This window comes from Episyrphus balteatus, chromosome 2 (genome assembly GCF_945859705.1).
Source record: "Episyrphus balteatus chromosome 2, idEpiBalt1.1, whole genome shotgun sequence".
Lineage (NCBI taxonomy): Eukaryota > Metazoa > Arthropoda > Insecta > Diptera > Syrphidae > Episyrphus > Episyrphus balteatus.
Window position 1 is genome coordinate 30,687,420 of NC_079135.1, and position 21,519 is coordinate 30,708,938.

General features: G+C 29.2%; 1 protein-coding gene across 4 annotated transcripts in view; it reads left to right on the forward strand.

Annotated features, from left to right (window-relative positions):
- The first annotated feature begins 1,846 nt into the window (after positions 1 to 1,846).
- Positions 1,847 to 21,519, forward strand: part of LOC129909217 (glutamate decarboxylase) — a 46,706-nt gene continuing 27,033 nt past the window's right edge. Inside the window, exons 1-3 of one of the 4 annotated variants that reach the window (XM_055986251.1) lie at positions 1,847 to 1,961; positions 6,454 to 6,522; positions 19,294 to 19,530. In XM_055986251.1, coding sequence (XP_055842226.1) covers positions 1,898 to 1,961; positions 6,454 to 6,522; positions 19,294 to 19,530 — 370 coding nt within the window. In that variant the 5' untranslated portion in view covers positions 1,847 to 1,897. Of the gene's footprint in view, positions 1,962 to 4,661; positions 4,939 to 4,961; positions 5,384 to 5,832; positions 5,980 to 6,453; positions 6,523 to 19,293; positions 19,531 to 21,519 lie in introns of those variants that run through there. The other 3 variants (XM_055986252.1, XM_055986253.1, XM_055986254.1) reach the window with 3 other exon arrangements.

Sequence of the window (21,519 nt, forward strand, 5' to 3'; positions counted from 1 at the left end):
CCAAATATTATACATTTTGCTTTATTTACAGAAAGATCAAATAGTCATTAATCCTATTCAAAAAAAAATAAATAAATACAAATAAAAAGCAAAACTAACAGCTCATTATTTTATATCATTGAAAGGTATCGACTAATTTCTTTATAAAAGTACCTACTAAGAAAATGTTCTGTTATTCCGAGTATTCATTCGAGAAGTGCATAGTAGAAAGCTTGTCGCAGTCCGATATTCAAGGTATTTAAAATTAAATTTTAAACTAAATTTAAAATTAGTTTTTCTAAATCAGTTTTGATTAATGTTTAAATTTTACAAAACCAAGAAAATAAGTTGAGAGGCAATTTAACTTCTTCTCGTGTGGGTTAATAAATTATTGAGGTTTCTAAATTTTGTTCAAATGAATTGAAACAACGGGTAAAAGTGGTTTTGAGTTAATTTTATTTCACATTGATGTTAAGTTTACAAACACATATGTTTTATGAACAACATGCGTGTTGAAAAATAATAATGAATGTAATATTTAATTTGATAAATTTCTTAACAACTATCTGAGATCTTTTAAGGATAGGCACATAAGTTTTATTGGTCTTAAATAAGGAAGTTCTAAACCTCAAAGAACATTCCTTTTATACCACAAGAAATACATACATACGTTATGCTTCCACCGAATATACTGTTTTCTATGAAATGTTTGGCAGCAATATGTACGCTTTTTGTTATCTTTGATGTTAAAAAAGGCATTTTAATTAGAAATAAATACAAAAAAAACCCCAACATTCTCTAGGATTTAACTTTAATTTTATGTTCGTTTTATATTATTGTGTGGGGGAGGAATTTTTCATCTTTCATATTTTAATGTTTAGTATTTTATATTTTTTTTTATTTTCAATTTTAAAAGTTTGTTTTTAATTTTTCAACCCACTTCTATTTATGTATTTCATAGGTGTTCATCATTTTACTTTCCTTGTGAAAATAAATATTTTTTAAATTGTTTTCTTTTTCTAAAATATTGAATTTTAAGAATCATTTATATCATAATCATTTAAGAATAAAAAAAACTTTAATTTAAAATTTTTTTAAAAATTGCCAACCCTGAACCTACATCAGCTTTATCATACTAAACTAAACAATAGACATGAATGATGTAAGTACCAAATTTTAGCCTCGCATCTATTTAGCTTAAGTATATGTTATATAAGCACGCAAAAAGTACCTATTAATTGGCATTATCAGAGTAAATTATCTAAATGAGAAGGGAATTTTTTAAGTTTTAAGATAATTATAGGTTTTTATGACTAAAATATCATAAAAAATTTAATTTTGGATAGAACTTTATTCTATTTTTCAGCAGTCGTTGAACAAAGTAGATAAGTGCTTAAATCAAATAATAATAGAAAAATAAGGTTAAATTGTTGTGTTTGAATTATATTAAGAAGACAATAAATAAGAAATTAATTTCTAGTTTAAGAAATTATAAAAAAAAATTATAAAAAAAATAGTATCTGACCCATCCTGTAGTAAGTAGGTGGACTCTCAAATAAAACAGTAATTATTAAAATGTTACAATACAAGCAAATATGTACGACAAAGTTATGTATGTACTATTTTATTTTGTTTTGATTGCTGCTAAGGTTAGGAAAGAACAAGATCAACAGTTCCCCATGTAATACAATTGTACTATATTACATTTTATTTCTTTTAAATTGACCCTGGTATTTCTTCACATGTTTTAAATTTGCCAATAGAGAGAGAGAGAGTAAAATGTTTGAAAGCTAACTGATTGTTGACAGATAACAGATGATTGTTTTGACAATAATTTGTAAATAAAAAAGTTTATAACATTTATAATCTGATAGTTTTTTGCGAGTGTTTTTAATAAACAAAATAATATTGAAAAATAATGAATAGAAAAAGGAAGTTATTGACAGGTGGTGAAGATCCTCACTGTTCCTCACAAAATACGGGTAAACGAATGTCTCCATCGTAAAAATTCCAAATATCTAATACAAAAGTGGATTTTTTGTGTAATATACAAAAAGAACAATAGGGTTTAATGAAAAAGACTTAAATTGTAATTTAATTAATTTCTAATAATCCTATGCTTTTGGCGGTTACTGATTCTAAGCATGTTATCTTAATCGGTTAAGTGATAATTTTCAATCCTAAGTTATCTTTAAAAGGAATTCTGAGAGCCAGAACAATCTCAAGAAATCGGGAGCTGATTAAATTTTGATTTTTAACCACATTAAAGGAACAAATAACACAAAATTTGAATTGTGATATTTATTTATTCTATTCCAAAAATTATCATCATGGTTCACAAAACTGCAAAATAAATATTTAAGTAATATTTTTCGTTTTTAAGCTAAAATATTATTTCTCTATAATAATGATAAAATGCGTTAAAGGACATGGCATTTTTTTTTTTTTTTTTTTGAAACTCTACTTTTTTCTAGGAATAGAATCTAACTGAGCTTTACGTGATTATTTCGAAACGTTCATATTTTCGTAATATTGTTTTTTTATACTTTAATAATTTAATTTACTAACTTAAATCAAATATATAAGTTGCAAAACAAAAATTATTCTAAAAAAAATTTTCTTTCGTTTGAGTATTGAAGCCTATAGAAAATGTGTATGGAAAAATACATAATGTTGTGACTTGTTTGAAATATTTAAATATTGAAGTTTAAATGTTGTGTTTTGGGCAATAGGAAAAGACAAGACTTTAATAAAAATTTTATGAGTGATATATTTATAATTTGTGTTTTATAATTTTGCCTTTGGGTATCACAAATTAAATCCTAACTTTTTGTACAGTTTTTTTTTTTACAGTTACAAAATTAGAACTCCGGTCTAAAAACTAGTCTATCTTGGCTTAAACAGTATTTTTTTCAGGAGAAGGGAAAATTGATAAGGGATTAAAATAAAACAAATCTTAATGAAATGTTAAGAAAAGAATAATTTTAAATTTAAATCTTTGCTTCTATAAAGCTTAATAGAAGCTACAGACTACAGTAGCCTCTATTATATATTTTTTGAAGCAAAATTCATAATTGGTATTCTATTCGGTATTTCACATCAAGATTATTTAGAAATGTTTCTGTTGTTAAATTGAATTTTCAATAATTTTTCAAATATTCGTTAAAAATTTTTAAAATAAAAACCTACATCCTACATACCTACGAGTCCAAATTTATTCATTTTTTAATGTCCATTGTACAGTTTAACATGCCTGCCAAACAAATTTTTGACTGTTTTTCTCTAATAAAACCATATGTTGACAAAAAAAAAAAGAAAGAAAATCTTTGCCAAGGGACATGTCCGACATTATTATGAACATCAAAAATTGTATATTCTTTTATTCCCTTATGGATGACAAAACACAAAAATGTACAGACAATAATATACAATTCAGCATAGCTAGAGCTTCTTCGTTATAGTGTCAGAACAATTTATTTTTGTGTATATAAATGTAGATATGTAGCAAAAAAAAATAACGATGACATGCATTTATTTTATCAATTTTATCCTTTAACCAGCTGTCAAATGTAACACAACGACTATGAAAGAGAGTGCGAAAAGATATGCCAAAAAGAGTCAAGTTGTCATGTTGTCAGTCGTCGTTTCTACCATGTGAAACGAAGAATTTCAAGAAACATGTCAAGATATAAAACTGATAAGGCAAATAATTTTTTTTTTTTTTTGATTTTTCTTCTTTTTGGTTTGATTATCCATTAGACTGTCATACCTTTTTTCAAGTCAAGAATGAACCAAAAAAAAAAAAATATCCTACTTACATTATTAGGTATCTAATAACTACCACCTTCTGTCCCTCTTCTATTATATCTATTCATAGACTTTTTCTGCTGACTAAGAGAACACATTCCATACCCTTATACGACATTCTTGAGATACTTTTGAACGTAAATTCTTTTTGGTATATTTTCCCAACTCTTTTTCAACTTTGTTTTTTTATTTTTTTTGTTATCTTTTTTGGTGTTTCTTTCGTTTTTCCTCCTAGATTTGAGATTGTGGTTTATTTAAAAATGTTTATTAAGTCGTGTTTTTTTCCCATGTAAACACAAGACTTGAGCGAAAGAATTGCATTAGGTAGTAGGTACCTACTCTAGGTATAGTATTTACTTATACATGCATCTGAAGATACCGTAAAATGGGGCTATACGAAAGACTCTTTTACCTACTACCCTTCACACAAACTTCATTTTGTGTCTAAGCATAACTATGATTGCATTAACCTTTATTGTTGGAGAGTCCTTTTTGAGTCCTTTTTGCGTGTTGCGTATTAGAATTGTCCACAATATCTATATCCATATTCATTTTTCATATAACCAACACACAAAATCCAATTATAAGCTCCGCCTTTTTCTCCAGGGGATCCTTATTTTTGGAACATGGCTGACTGTGTGCTTGTGCTGCTTTAATGTCATATCCGTGACGTCATTCATCCCCAAAAACAAAATACACAAAAAAAAAAAGTCTACCTAGATATATTATATCACCCTCTTTTTGCATTTTTCATTTTCTTTTGTTGTATGCGTGTGTTGGTATGTGTATATGTAGAATATGGCTTTAAGGACACTTTTTACGAGGGTGTCATCCGCCCCCAACAGCAGTGAATATAACCTCCACCAAAAATGCTTGGACTAGCATTCCAGCAAATCTACTCCTGCATAGCTCCGCAGGTCGTCAGACAGTGAAGCTGCTTCTGTTCTGGTCCGTCCTAAGAGATACAGAAAAGTTGTTAAGCTTACCTATACCTTTTTTTAAAGCATAACCATTATCATCCAGACAGTGTGTTAAAGTTGTGTTTAAATTTTGAGTTTTAAAAATTAAAGCAAAAAACAATAGAAACAGAAAAGTGTGCTACACATATACAAATCCTTCATTGGAGCTGTTAATTGAAAATATAAAACAAAAGTGAGAAATTTAAAACAAAAGAATCAAATAAAAAACAAAAAAAAAATCGTTATCGTTAGAGAAAAAAAAGTTATCGATACATAAATTTTCCTTTTGTATTCTTCCTTCTCACATTAAGGTCACGCATTCCATCAGAGAAATATCAAAAAAAAAAATCTATAGTTGTTGCCTTTATATATACCGTCATTCGCCATTTTTAATTGTGTGCTTAGTTGTAGTTGACTTTAAAATCGCTATTTTATAATTTTATCTATATAGTGTGAAAGCTTATTGATTTTTAATTTTCTGTTAATTAAAAGAAAAGTCCCTCTTTCCACTCTTCACCACAGAGGAAGGGTAGACATTTTGAATTTTATTCAAATTTTTGCCCCACATACATACATATATAAATCAGTCAAACTGATTTTCTTAAAGCAATACATCGACGATCTCCGAAAGATTATTGGTAAGATTTTTCATTTGTTAATTTTTTAATTTTTTTCCTTAATCTTAATCCCAATTTTTTGATTTATTTGAGAGGAATACGTGGGTTTTCTTTGAAAGAAAACGAAAAGACGCCATTTTGTTTTACGTGTTACGTAAATTAATTGGCAACACTTTGGTTATTTCCTTTTTTTCCGTTTTACCTTTTTTTTTCGTCTATCTACAAAAAAAAAAACAGAAAAAAAAGGTACTGCGAATGCGCAGTTTAAAATTCTTTTAAAATGAACATAACTCAATTTTGTACACAAAAAGGACATGATCATAACCTTCAGGTTTCCTTGCGCACGAAAGTAGGTCAGGATGTATATCATAGCTACCTACAAGCAGTGATTGCATACATATTGATAAATGTATATATTTCTACACTTTTACGACAACTAGAAAATTTAAAGAAAAGAAACTCCATCGATTCAGTTGTAGGTTCTCCTTGTGATAAGACGTTTTTTTCCTTCAATTTAAAAAATAAATATATAAAAAAATATAACATCCCTGTTGAATTAAAATTACTTGAAGTAATTTATAACATCCCTGTGCGCTTATATTAACTTTACGTAATAAGTAAGTAGTTACTATTACTTTTTTTCAAAAGGTCAAAAGGTTATCAATGTTCATGTATAATACTAGATTTTACCAAGTTTTTATTTATTTCAAGCCTTATTTAACATTTATATATTTTCAGTTATCTATTAGACACACTATTAATCAGTTAAAAATTTAGAATTGATAACGCACATTATAAAAGAAATTCTGGTTTCTTAATTATTTATTCTTTAATTTTCGTTTTTAAATCGTATAACATCCCTGCTTATTTTCAGAATTTAATAATTTTAACATTTGAGACTCGTTTTATATATTAGTTACATTGATTTTGGGTGAGATTATTAGGACTTCTTTCCTCCATTTTTAAGAGTTTCATTTAAATCATTCATTTCTATCTTTTAATCATTATAACATCCCTGTTTTTTTAATCATTAACGAGGGAAGTTTATAATAATTTTTGTTTAATTTATTATACTGTTTGTTTAATTACAGAGGAGAAAATGTCGTTAAATCCAAACAACTATAAACTGTCTGATAGGACTGGGAGGCTTACAGCTTACGGTAAGTGAAAAAATTATGTAACCAATATCATTTTCTATGACCTCTAAGAAAAATGAATATATACCTACCTATTCAAAATTTTAATCAATATGGCTGACTTGTCAAAGTAATATTTGTTTATATCGATTCTTTAAATTTTGAAAATGAGAAAAAAAACATGGCTGACACTTGAAACAATGCATCCATTGAAAAGTTCAAAGTTCATGTCGAAATTTTGTTCTTTTTTTCCATTCTCTCTCATTTATTTCTCTATTTTTCTCTCTTTTTTTTATGCATTGCGCAAGATTTTTATTTATTAAAAATGGCGTCAACCTACGACGACATTTGTAGGGGCATCGTCCCTACTAGGTTAAGAGAAATCCTTCAATGAGATGAAAAATAAAGTTAATCTTTATACCTTGTTTTTTTTTACATCATTCGTCGTAAAACAAAAGAAAAAATCAAAACAAATAAAATGAAAATAGTTGTAGTTTTAAAGAATGAATACATTCAGACTTAAAAATGACGAATTGATTTTAAATACAAACACATTTTATTTTTTATGCAATTTTATTGTTTCGTTAAGAATTGAATCAATGACGTCATAGGAGAAAAAGTTCGTTGGGCGCCATTTTCATTTTACATTTCTCCACATGTTTTATGGAACAAAGCAGGACCTATCGAAAGAGGGGAAACAAAATACATATATGCAATTTATATTCAGTTTTTTTACAAACCTACACACTACAACCTACATGTTTAAAGATATATATGTACAAGTGTTGTATATAAAATTAGGAGGATATAAGAAGTATATATGAATATTTTCTCCTAATTTTGTAGGGGCTTATAACTTATACCCATTCCTATAACTTATGTAGTTCACTTGATAAATATGCCGCTTAGTTAAAAATTCTTATTTAAGTTACTGCAGGATTAACTTTGAGTAGGTTACATAATTTCATTGATTTTTAAATGAAAGTGACAAAGCTGTAATTAAAAACTTTTTTTTTTGTTAACTTAGGAAAAGCTTATAAAGATTTTCTTCTTAATAACACAAATTGAATACAAACATTGAAACAAAAAATAAACTTGACATATTATCATAAGATGTCCTGATTAGGAGATATAAGATGAATGACATGACACAATGACATTGAATTTAATCGACTTAAAATTGAGTTTATAGATTAAAATTTAAAGGGAATTTTTTAAGAAGAACTGATTTTTCAAAAATCTGATGTTTATTGGTCTGAAATATAGTTTTTCCTTTACGTTTGTGTCCTTGTTCCAATATCATCGTAATTAAAGTTTAGTCAAATAATAATAATCATGGATAAGGAATCAACGAAATTAGGTTATAGTTTTAAAAATAGCTTTGCTTGTATAAAAAAAAATCCTTATACCTTAACGTAATGAAGGTTTTACTTCAAAATACAGATTAAATACATTTTCCAGATGCATATTTCTATTTAAAAGGCCAACTTTTAGATAATGATGTATCTTAATTTGTAACTTTCTTCCAAACAACTAATTAAATTTGAATGATTTTTTTTATAATAAAGCTTTTAATAAGCCCTTTTGACATTTTGTATTCATAATTTTTTTTTTTTATACTTAAAAAAAAAAAACAAAATAATCTGTCAAAAATATTAAATTACTAACGGGTTATTACAAAAGAGAAAGGCATATTTTGAAAATAAATTATACTAAAGCCCAACTAATATTCACCAAATAAATTGAAAAAAAAAATGTTAATTTTTTATTAATTTTTTATGTAGGTATGTGCATTAGGGTGGGTCAAGAAAATCGAATATCTTCTAAACGGTTAAAGCAATCAATTTGATGCTAAGAACTTTTTTGTAGAACGTATAAGTCCCTATAAGAATACATCTTGCAAATTTGATAATAATGAGTTTTCAGTGAATTGGAAAATATTGAAAAGCAAAAAATGTTTTGTTTTTTTTAACTTTGATCTCGAATATCTTTATAATGGTTAAATAATTGAAAAAAATTAACAAGAACTTTTTTGTTCAGCAATTTCTTTTCTATAAGAATATGTCTTACGCGTTTTATTATTATAATTTTTCAATTTTTTTACAAAATTAAGAACAAAAAACGAATTTTTAAGATTTTCTCGATTTTTCGACATCGAATATCTATGAAACGGTTAGATAAACGAAAAAAGCGTAGAGGGCCTTTTTTGTAGAGCGTTCAATTTCCTACAAGAATGTGTAAAAAAAATTTGCTAAAAACTCAATTAATATAAAAATGATGTAAAAATGGAGCTCATATTTGGTGTGTATATTCTAGAAGTGTTTAGCAATCGATTTTTCGGAGTACAAAATCAAAAAAAAAAAAGAATTTCGATTTTTTTTTGACACACCCTAATGTGCATCCATCAAAGCAAAAACTTAGAGCTTATTCATATACAGGAAGTTTTCATGGTGTAAGAGAAAAAAATAACATCATACTTTTCTAGAAAACTAGTATGAGAAGAGACGAGACTCGCTTCAGAAATCACAAAAAAACATTACTAACTGACAAACTCATTAGCAGATCTTCAAGAAAATAGAGCTCATCCCATTTTGTAGAAACTTATTGATTGTCTATTGGAACTACAAAGAAAAAAGAGTGTGTGTACACATGTACACGCGACTGAAGTTATACTTCTCACTCAGTTTATTAAATGAATTTCATTTGATATTTTTAATTTTTATTAGGTATTTCTTCATACCAATTTCCGGGCCCAAATTTTTTAGAAAAAAAAAATTAAATTTTATCTACGATTGATGGTCTTTATATCAATACAGGTTTAGTTTTAGTCTATGTTTTCTTTTCCTTTTATTTATGAGTATTTACATTTTTTTGTGGCAATTTGCCACATGCAACTTGCAACTTGCCACATGCATCTTGCCACATGCAACTTACCACATGCAACTTGCCACATGCTATTTGCCAAACGCAACTTGCCACATACAACTTGCCACATTTTGCATACTGAATGCCACATGAATCGTGCTACTTGCCACATGTCACATGCAATTGCACCATGTTTCATGCCACATGGTACTTGCCACATTCCACATGCAACTTGCGACATGAAACATGCATCTTGAGACATTTTGTGTGTTTTTTTTTACCGTACTGCGGCGTACTGCATTTTTAAATACTAAAGTACTACCAACTCTAAAGGTGAAACGACAGCCCTGCTGCCCAATTGTCTCGGAGATGGCGATCGCGTCATAATCTCTTTGACATTCTTGTCAAAAAAACAAATTTTCATACCCACCGTCCCATAAGAAGTACTTCAAAAATAAAAAAATTCGAATGAGTGCTTTTTTTTCATTAAAAAAAAATTCGAATGAGTGCTTTTTTTTCATTAAAAAAAAAATCCGACGGTAAATTCATACTATCTTTTTTCCGTCGGAAAAATGTTAGATGGTATTTCAATATGAAAAATTTCAAAATTAAATAATTTAATGTTTATACATAACATGAATGCATTATACTGTCAAGGTTGATTAAAAATTTACTCATGCATTTCAAATATTTTTATCAAAAATTAAGGAGTTATTTTAACGCTTATGCAGAAAAAGCCACAAAAACGCAATTAACAGTGTTTTTATACGAAAAACAGCTCAAGGCATCAATGAACAATAAGTGGTTTTCTTATTTCCAAGATATTTTGTCTTAAAAATTATTAAATCATGCCTAGGACATGTTGACTCGAATTAAAGAAATGGGTCACTGTGGAGTATGTGGAACATTTTTTTCCCTTATTAAAATTTGTTATTAAATTTTTTTCTGGATAAATGAAACATGAATATTAAAAAGTAAAACATAATGGGTTTAAAATACTAATACTAAACTAATACTAAATATAAATACTTATATACTTACAAGAACAACAAGTCCCAAAATAATTGAAATTTAAAAAAGTATGCTTTGTTAAATTTTGTAGTTCCAAAAACAGACAAGAAGATGCCACACTGTCATTTAAGAAAAGTTTGAAATAAATTGTGCCTGGAAAGACTTAATAATAAGAAGAATTTCTACCTTTTCAAAGTTTATTGAACATATGTTTTTTTTTTGCAATTTCAAACCAATAAGACGATGATGACTTACATTTTTTAACTTTTCTAAACAAAACTGAAATATTCTACTTCTGTTTCAACTAACTGCGAGATGAAAAAACTTTTTCATATTCACCTAATAGAAATGAACAAAGTTTTTCATATTTTACATAACTACACCAAAGTTATAGTTTTTTGGTAAAACTTTTCGAAACAAAAATTCGATAACATAATCTTTTGTTTAAAAAAAATTTGAACATTTATGTGTAAAATGGTATATTTGTGTATGTGTATCATATATTTTTTTTTCATTTTTGAAGAAGTTATTTTGAGAACTTTCAAGAACATGTTAAGGAATACAGTAGGTACATATTCTAACTTTTATGAAATTATTTCGCAATACATGATTGAAAATAAAACAAAAAAAACACATACAAAAATACAGCATCGTTGTGAAAACTCTCTTTAATAAAAAGATATTGTGCTTTAATTTTCCCATTAAAAATACATTTGTAACACAAATAGTATAGTTCGTATGCAAAATGGAAAAAAGAATGTCCTTTAAATGCTTCTGTTTGCTGTTTTTTTTTATTATTATTATTTCAATCCATATGCATACTTTGTAGAACTCACACTTTGTAGTGTGAATAAGGAAATTGAGAATCACATGTTATATATTGCATAACAGATGTACAGTATTTCTTTTGAAATTTTTTTTTAATATTAAACAAACAAAACAATATAGGAGTATGCAACTATGAATAAGGAAATAAATTAATATCGCTTGTTACTGGAATGGGTGGTTGTTGCAAGTAGTAATCATACATAGCTATTTGGAACGCAAAAAATAATATTTTGCCTAGAGTATAACAAACAATTTATTGTTCCAACAGAGCGTTTTAATTGCAAAGCTATAGAAAACTTTACCAATAGCAATACAAAAAAAAAAAAAAACAACAGTTTCACATACAAAAAAGTTGAGAGTTGAAAGTTTTGTTTTGTTTTGTTTTGTTTTGAGTAGCAAATATTGTGAGATGAAGTATGAAACTAATTGGTTCGTTGTGCATTGTGCAATTGTATACTATCTGACTTTCGCACAGTGTTGTCGTTGTTTTTAATACATTTTAGTCAATTTTTCAGAAAATTGCTCCACAAGCTTTATCGGGGATGTATAAGCCCCTCTCATACTATCATTTTCTTATTTTGTGTAGACTTACCCGAACCATCTTATTGTTTAAACATTAAAACAAAACTGGTATTTTAAGATCCGTAACTTTAAACGATATTTCAAGGAAGTTTAATGGTCCACAACCTTAATAAAAAGAGCAAATTTTTAACTTTCCTGAAACCAGAAATCAGAGAAATACCAACAAAAAATTAAAATGACGCCAAAAAAAACTTAAATTAAATGCTCGAGCAGAAAGACTCTTCCCTTGCAACCAAATGTTTTGTCAATCAGTAAGCGTTTTTCAAATTTGTGGATTTCAATAGAAATAAAAGTAGCAAAAACGAGGATTTAAAAAAGTTTCAAATGCTCTGAAAAAATCAGCCTTCTTGTCTAACTGTGTTCCGATCCAAAAAATGTGTAATTTTTCAATTACATTATACAAAACTTTAACACAATAGCAAAAATGTTCTGGAGTAAAGTCCAACGGAACTATTTTTTCCAAATTTTGAAAACGTAGAGTCGATCACTTCAGTTTTGCAAAATTCTTTTATTTAATGACTGTAGATCTAGTTTACAAAGGGACATTTTTATAGGAATTCTCAATTCTCTTTCACCAAAAATATTAAATCATTCGTAGGACTTGTTCAATCTAATTAAAGAAATGGGTCACTGTGGCGTATGTGAAACATTTTTCTTCTTATTAAAATACTTAAATTTTTTTTTTGCTAGATAAAAAAAAAACTTGGCAAATTAAAACTTATAATGAGCTTAAGTTAATATAAGCCGAGTTTTATTGGTAACTCAGTACTTAGCTCAGTAAAATTTTACACGGGAAACAACAACAAAAGATTGCTAAGGATAAACAGAAGTTTTTTTATTTGTTGGTTTATTGAGAAATTTTTTTTCTAAACTTATACACTTTTGATCTTTGAACAATTAGGATCATTAATAAATGAATAAAAGTAATAAATTGTTGTTTTTCACAGCATAAAATGTTAACTCAGTAAAATACTGAGTACCAATAAAACACGGCTATTATACTTACATAAATAACTTGTTATCAAATAGGCTGGCTTAACAAAAAACTGTGGCCTTTGTGACAAAATAAGAAATTTGAGGTTTTCATATAAATGTTTCAAATGGAACAACAATATAAACATACCTGTTACATCAATAATACTTGCTGCATGAGCTTGGAAATATTTTATCATTTCAAGTTATTAATCTTCCAAATCTTTGTATTTAACAGCTTTCTTTTATTTAGCTTGAGCGCGTATTAAAACATTCCAGACTCCGTTCTACAGCTCACAACTAATAGAGAAAATCTTGACTTTCTTCATATTTGAAAATGTTGGCCAAATAAGTTGATAAGTTTTTAATAGCATAATTAAGTTGCATTGATATAGTTTTTCGAACCGATCAAGCTTTTTTAAAGATGCAAGCAAACTGGTTGTTTCAGTTTTTCAAATTTCAATTGAAAATTCTGACAGAAAAATTTAAAACTAATTTTGTTTTCCAGAAACTCATTTCAAAATTGAAAGTAGTTTCGCTTCTTTCGTGTTATTCTGTTATCATCTGCAAGTTGACAATTTTTTGGTTGCAAAGTTGAAACCTGAGTTCTATCTTAAAAGGTTATTTTACCTTATAACGTCTCTCTAAAAGAAAAAATACTTTTTATGAATTCAGCACGTTGAGTGTTCAATTCAAAATATGGTGGTAGTTAATTTAACATCGAATCTGTTTACGTTTCAATTAAGCAAGGCAACATATTCAAATTAACAAGGGCTGCATAGTTGAGTTGACCATGTTGAAAGTTGATTCAAATATGATTTTGTTTGTCCAACAAATGTTTTTGTTTGAAAAAATTAATCACACTGTTTTTACTCATTTTTTTTTTATTAACAAGATTTCTATAAAAATAAGAATAAGTACCAAAAGGTTTCAAGTTTAAAATTTTTATAAACAGCTGTTTTTTACAAGAGTTTAGTCATCTTAAACTAAATTCGCAATTTGTCCTAAATGCTCGATTTCTTGAAAAAGTTCTAGCTTAAAACTCAGTTTAAGGATATACCAGAAATGATTTGTGTATTGATCCGTAACCGAGATTTAAGAACTAGTTTTTCTATCAAGAAATTGTAAGTAAGTAATTCAATCATTCTCATTATTTTAACCCAACACGAAGACGAATTGAAATTCCCATTTAAAATGACTGAATGTTATGTTTCATTAATTAAAAATCAGAAGACCGCCATTTTACAAGATTTTTTTTAAGGTTATTCCCCCCTTCCCAATTTCTATTACAAATATTGAAAAATTACAAGAACATCGACACATTAATCCGTGACATGTTTCCTAAAGCTTCAATTTCGGTGACAAATCACTTTGACAACATTTTCTGTCCATTAATCAGTTCTATTTTTTTCTACTTGTGAGTACCAATTTTCTCCTTCAACTAACATGGTCAATTCAATCTAAAATAACTATCAATTGCAGCAAGAAAAAAAAATATATATTTTAAAAAATATTGATCCCCAACAACAAGTAACAAAAAAAAAATTTTTCCTAAGGAGTCTTTACCAGATCAATCCATTACTTTGGCCAAAAGTCCAAATGTCACTTTCAAGAACTAAATATTGTAGGTAGTATAGTTCGTACCTAAGCAAATATGTATACAATGTTCAATTTTATAAGAACACTTTTTGCACTTACTAAAGAGTCAAAATAAAAGCAGCAAGAGCAAGAATTCCAACCCAAGTTCCTTTCGTTCTTATAGTGTTTAAGTGCAAAACAAATAAAAAGACAAACATTTCGTATGTCCAACACATTTACTTCTGTCTGTGATAAATTGTCTTAAGTCGACCATATGATGGAACAGATTTCTACAAGAACTACCTACCTACTCTTTTCTTCTTACTCACTTTGTTGCTCTATAAGAAAATAAATATAATGCTCAGTCATAAGGTACTATAAAGTCACCCCAACGTCATATTGAAGATTATAAAAGTCGACCTAACCCTCGCCTCAGAGCTTCACAGAACCTTTAACGTGTGCTGCATGGTATGGCAAAACACACGGTAGCCAGCGAATGGTACAAATATAAACCGTTTAGTCACAGGATATTACATTCGATTACATGTCAGTTGGAATTTTTATATATTTGTCCTGGAATTTTTGCCTGAAGGGTGTTTTTCTGTTCCTCTATGATATTTTTCAAGTGAGCTCAGTCCTGCCACAAAAGGGGTGGCTTTTTTCTAACATTACTGCACTCTCTTTTTCTCTATGTCGTCGTGTGTCAGCTCTGGATCACATTAAATACGCGTTTTAGTTAACTGGAATTCACTCGATGGGTATTTTTCCCAAAATTGAAAATATACCCCTGATTTATTGAAGTAATTTTGAAATTTTCTTCAAAAATTCCATTAGCCCTTAAAAAATATAAAAATTTGCCAGTAAAAACATTTTACACAAAACAAATGTTTGGTATTTTGTTGTTTTTTTTATTAATTTGCTTATACGATTTCCTCGCATCGCAGACAATATGCCTGAGCTGATGCACAGACTCTCTTGTATACAATCAATTTGATATACTTCACGGCCGGTTGGGTTTAATTACCAACGAATCGTTCGGAAATGGCAGCCATTTTTATTATGCCAACTTATGTATATGCCTGTGATGCTAGCGTACAAATTTTCCATGATTTTGAAATTGAATGAATGTTTTGCTGTTGTGCCAGTTGTTGCTATAGTTTTTTTTTTTGTTCTGCCCTTTTTCTTGTTTTCAATTTTTATATTTTTTTAATTAAATTTAAAATTTCCGGCAATAATTTGAATGATTTTCACGCTTTTCTGTGCAATTAATAGCGCACAGAACTGATGGTTAAATTAAATGAAACAAAATAATTGCAGTTTCCGGTTTTGAATTGCTGCTCACGAAATGGCGCATATGTTGACGAAAACACAAGAAGAATATAAAAAAAAAAAAAATTCAACAAACTTGCGGGAGTTTATGGCATTCAATCCGCAAAAATCCACATATAAGCTACATCATCATCGTCAGAAAAAAATGCCTCGTTTTCGGATGATCCAATATTCCGCACTTAAACACCAATTCAATTCAATAAACCAGAGCGTAATCCTGCAGCAGGCTATAAATTTGAATTACTTCAGTTATTTGCATCCTTCTGTTCTATATACAATCCAACAAACAACGTTACGTTACATTACCGTTTGCTTGCCATAGGACACAGCCTGGAATAGTTGCTTTTTCTGAGCCATTAACTGCGACAATTTAATCCCACTGCGGGCAATCCAAATCCTCAATTAGCAATTATTCAAGTAGCTCCAGTGGCGTACTACATATATACCTTCTGCTTGCTACCTACAACCGCCAGCGCCACCATCAACATTCATCCTTTTGCTTGCTATAAACAGAAAACTGGAGGGTGTTGGTTTGTAGGTTAGATAGGGGAGGTGGGAAAGTGGCGCAGAGTAAAGTGAAATAAATGCGGTACTTAGAGTGTACTCCATTTTGCCTGCTAGCAGCACAACACCGGCTTGTAACACAGAGCTATATAGGTACATGAAATAATCCTCGACGCAGCAGGATCTGATCGTAGCTCGTGTTAAGGCAAAGGGGTAACTGTGGGTGGAGAAGGTAGTTTTAAGTGAATACAACATTTGGTAACAGCATTGCCGTTGTTGTTTATGGGGTGGAAAAAGTTTTTCCAACAGAAAAAGAAACAAAAAAAATAAGAAACTGAATTTGGATTGTTTGAAAAGTCGCATAATATACGAAACAAGTGTAAAACTTAATCGTCAGTATTAAATATTTTAGGATCAAGATTTCATGGAAGTAGATTGTTATTTTATAAGTAATTCAACATGACGACGACGTGAATATACGCTATGATTACAACGACTGTGTAGTTTTAATTATAGCCGTTAATTGAGAAAACTTTTGGTTGGTAAATTAAAAACTTAAAAAAAAAATCTCATAAAATACAAAATTCCTTTCTTTTTGATATACATACATAATCGGCGACGGCAACGACGAAAAGTTAAGATTTTATCGGAATTTTCTTTGCAAAATGGTGCGATATTTCTTTAGAATGTAAGGAATTATTTTAGAAATCATAGCGCGAATATACGTGTTGAGAAAGGGAAGAAATGTGATTTTATGATTTCAATAATTACATTTTGTTGAGCTAATTAAGTGAAGTTAAATAGTTTCAACTTTTCGTTTGAAACATATCACTGGTAGGGTAGAAGTTTAAACGTTTTAATGATTTAAGTTTGTGGAAATACTTTGGACTGAAATTCACTGATAAGAAGTTTTTTTTTTTTTGTTGAAAGAGATGAGTGTATCGTAGATTAGCCTACTCTATTTTAGACGGTTTTATTTAATAGAGTACGATATACAATACTCAATCGTAGTCTTTGAAAAACAAAAAAAATTTCTAAACACTAGATTTAAAAAAAATATGTTTCAGCTATTGTTTAGTTTTGCAAATAGTAGATGGTAATGAAAGACTTTTACAGGTTAAAAGTTTTAATTACAATTTGGGACAGCTGACTATAGTCTTTCTAATGAAGGTTATTATTAAAAATGAGTCAGAACTACAACTTAAAAAAAAAAAAAAATATAACTTTTTCATTCTGTACAGGAATATGAAGACCATGCGTTCTTTTACAAAATTAACATGATGCAAGTGATATCTAATATCGATTTGGGTGTGTTGGCAGCTAGGCAAAAATTCTTATTCACATTATTTGGACGTTGTTCACGTGCACTGTGGCGTATACGTGCTCTTTTTTGATTTTTTTTAAACTGCATTTGAAAAAGTGCAGAAAGAGAAGACTGTTGATCAATCTAGAAAAATTTATATTCATGTAATCTGGCGATATCACACATTATTTCACACATTATGCTTAATAGAACGAGAACTTATACTTCCACTCCAAAAAAAAATTGTGAGTTACGTGTGATTTTTGGTACTTCAGGGGGGAAATCCCTCCGGAATTTTTTATTTTTGCATTATTTTTTTTTTGCGTAATAAATTTATTTATCAACCGAAGAAACTATTTTCAATGGTCTTAGCCTTAAATGAAGCCTCAAAAGTGCCTAGATATTCCCGAAACCAATGCGCTCCGAACCTACCATAGTACGAAAACGAAAACTTTAAACGCATTTTTTTCGAAACTAGTTTTTTTCCGCGCCGTGCAATGTAACTCAAAAACTAATGAAGCTATCGACTTGAAATTTGAAGCAAATTACTCCTTAAATCATTGGCCACAACATGAACATTTTTATTTTTCATTTAAAAAAAAATAAATTTAGGTTCATGCAATGCGTACTAATATCATCTAACGGAAAGATGATTTCCTGGACCTGTACATTGCACGGCGCAAACTAGAGGCGTCAACTTTGAAAGGCTCCAGAGCCGCCATTTTGTTATTTTTTCATTTCAAAAAATTTTTTTTCAATTCTTGATAATGTCAGTAATATCTTGTCTTTTTCCAAATTTCAATAAGTGCTTTCAGTTTTTCATAAAAAAATAGTGAAAAAGGTGTCGTCTGGAGGGATTTCCCCCCTTCATAGAATTTTATACTTTGAAAAATTTCATACTGGGGTAAATTGAAACATTCTTCCGGGGTATGTAGTAACAAATTTAAATAACTTCGTTTATATGTTTAAATTTATACAAGCGAACATGAACAGTGGAGATAAACGGCTTTGTTCCTATTTGTATTTCATTATGGTTCCTATTTTTTTTTTTTTCATCAAAAGAAGGTTCAAATAATAGCGAAAAACTGTTAAAAATGGTGGCTCTGTTTCTATTTGTATTTCATTCTACATAGTTCAAATACTAGCAAAAAACCTTTTATATATGGCGGTACGGAAAATTCTTGGCACTATGATTTTATTTGTCTTGCAAATAAAGAATCAGGTCTATTTTCATTTTTCACTTGAGAACATGTTTTTTTTTAATGGGAATGAGAGAATTTGCAACTAGTAACGCAACACCCTGTGAATGAAATGCAACACTTGTGAAATTTAGTAAAAGGGATTTACTGATTTACAATAGGTATTGCGTTTTTCTCAATGTATTTTTCTTTTTAAATCATTCACCAATTGTGAAAACAATTCAATTCTTATGTATAATTATTCAATGCTTGTACTTTTAAGTTTTCTGTTTTCCTGTTTATCAGTTCTTGAGTTATGATCTTAAAAGTGTTTTCTGAAACTTTTGAAATTAAGATTAAGAAGCTCCCAAACCACTCTCGATGCGATTCATATCATACCCAAAATTTTTTTGAACTTTTGCACTCTTGAAGTATAAGCTTAAAATGCAATTAAGTACAAAATTTGGTTTTATGCTGTGGAAGCATTAATGAAAGCATTTTCAAAAACGTTATCTTCTTTAAAACAATGTTTCCCCAAAAATTTCTTTGACAAGCCGAAATAATCAACAATTTGCAAAATAAATTTGTATAACAATTAGTTATTTTATAATAATATTCAAAAAAAAATATTTCTTTCAATTTCAGACCTGCAGCCTACAACAGTTGCTGCTGGCTCAGAGACCCGAGAATTTCTTCTCAAAGTCATCGATGTTCTTCTCGATTTCGTTAAGAGCACCAACGATCGCAATGAGAAAATTCTTGACTTCCATCATCCTGAGGACATGAAACGTCTGCTAGATTTGGAAATTCCCGATCGTGCAGTAACACTTCAACAACTCATCGAAGATTGTGCTACCACATTGAAGTATGGAGTTAAGACCGGTAAGTTTTGTATAAGTTTTCACCTAACCCTCACTAAAATATTCATAAAACGTTCCTCGTCATAATATTGCGCTGTTCACTCAGTTCATTGAGTTAAATTATTCCTAAAGTTATGTGTAAACATCCAAAACTAATTAGTCCTTGATTAGCAGCCATTCAAACTGACGAAGAAGAGGTCGATGACAATAACAACAACAATCACACACACACACACACTCTTTCTGTACATCTTGGAAACAACTTAATCTAATCAATCAATCAAAATGTGCTTCACCACAAACGATGTTTATTGAAATAATCAATTGAAACTTATTCTCACTCCTTTTGTGAGCTTAATTTCCGCCACACAATTCCCACTCACTCCTGATTATGCCACATAGCCGCATATATCCTTATTTTGTGAGCGATAACGTCAACGTATATCCTGATGATGGGTGCGTTGGGTGATGGGTGACACTGGTATAGTAGCATCCGTTTCATAAAAGAGTATTTCGGGGCAAAAGACGCACATTAAGAATGGGATCGAACGCTCCCCGAGGATGAAGTGTTGATAACAGTATTGTGGTCACGTGCGCTATTAGATTAAAAGTAAGAGAAGTGGTCCTTAATTTTCGAGGCGAACCATAATTCAAAAGTTTACGATGATGGTACGAGAAACTTTGACAATATGTTCGAGATTCTTTTTTTGTTTAGTTTGGTTATTTTTTGTTGATGTTACGTTATTATTGAATGGCATCTCGAACGAACGGGGGAAGATTGTGTTGAAACATACGCTGCACGTTTTGATTGATGGCTTGACTTTTCAATTTCGTGTTTACGTATATAAAAACTTAGAACTTACAGAAGGACGTTGGAAGTGTGTTTGTCTTTTTTTTCACCCTTTTTTCAAAAGAGACCAGGAGGACATACAATATCATAACCAGGTCCCTTGTGGTATCAAAAATCAAAGGTTTCGTTGTATTCGACGACGACGACAGTGGCAAAAATCATAAATAGGATTACCATCGCTGCAAATGAAAGGTGAATAGGATCAGTGATTGTTATTCAGTATTCAATGGGCCATAAAATGGTGTTGTTAATGTCGTTATCTTCTTGGATGCACATTTTGTTTGGAGGATTTTCAATTTAATCCTAACCCTAATTCTTTGGTCTCAAAAGAAAAGAGACGATAAACATATTTTAAGGACACTTCCTTACCCTTAAGGGAATCATTTGTGGTATTTTTTTTTTTTTTTAACTTTTTTATGATGCAGATACTCGATGGGTATAGATGTTTGGGATTGGTATTTGCTATTGTATGAGAGATAGTTAACAGGATGTGGCTGAATAAACAATGTGATTTTGATAAAAATCCTTTTGCAGTAATATATAGGCATGTATACATTAAAATTTGTGGGAAGAGTTTTTTTTATGTTTCCATGCCATATGGCTGCAAGGCACACGGCATGCAAATTAGTATTTGTTGACTTAAAAACACAATCGGTAACTAGGTGATAGCAAGTGTAGCATGACGGTGAATAACTAAAATTAAGTTTCAGGCAAGAGCTTATCACAGTTTTTATGTATTTGATAATTTTAAGGTTTATGAATTGTAATAATTTGAACAGGTTGCAATAGCAAATAAATAAAAAAACAGCAACAACAAACAAAAAAGTAACAACACAACAAAAGAGTTACAAAAATATTTTAGGATTGTGATCAATTTCATTCAAATATGTATCCTTATATTATATTAAATAAAAATGTTTCCAGTAGCAAAAAAAAAAAAAACAAGGATACTAGCCAAGAAACTAGAAAAGAAAATGGAAGAAAACAAAAAAAAATGTCTAAAGAGGAGAGGATTACTCGAAGCGATTACGCGATGGTACCAAAATTTAAAAATCTTTGGATTTTTATAAATTTTAGCATTAATTTTAATGCTAAAAATTGAAATTTCAAACAATTATAATTTATTTCTGAATGCTCTTAAAAGTACACCACAATCTTACT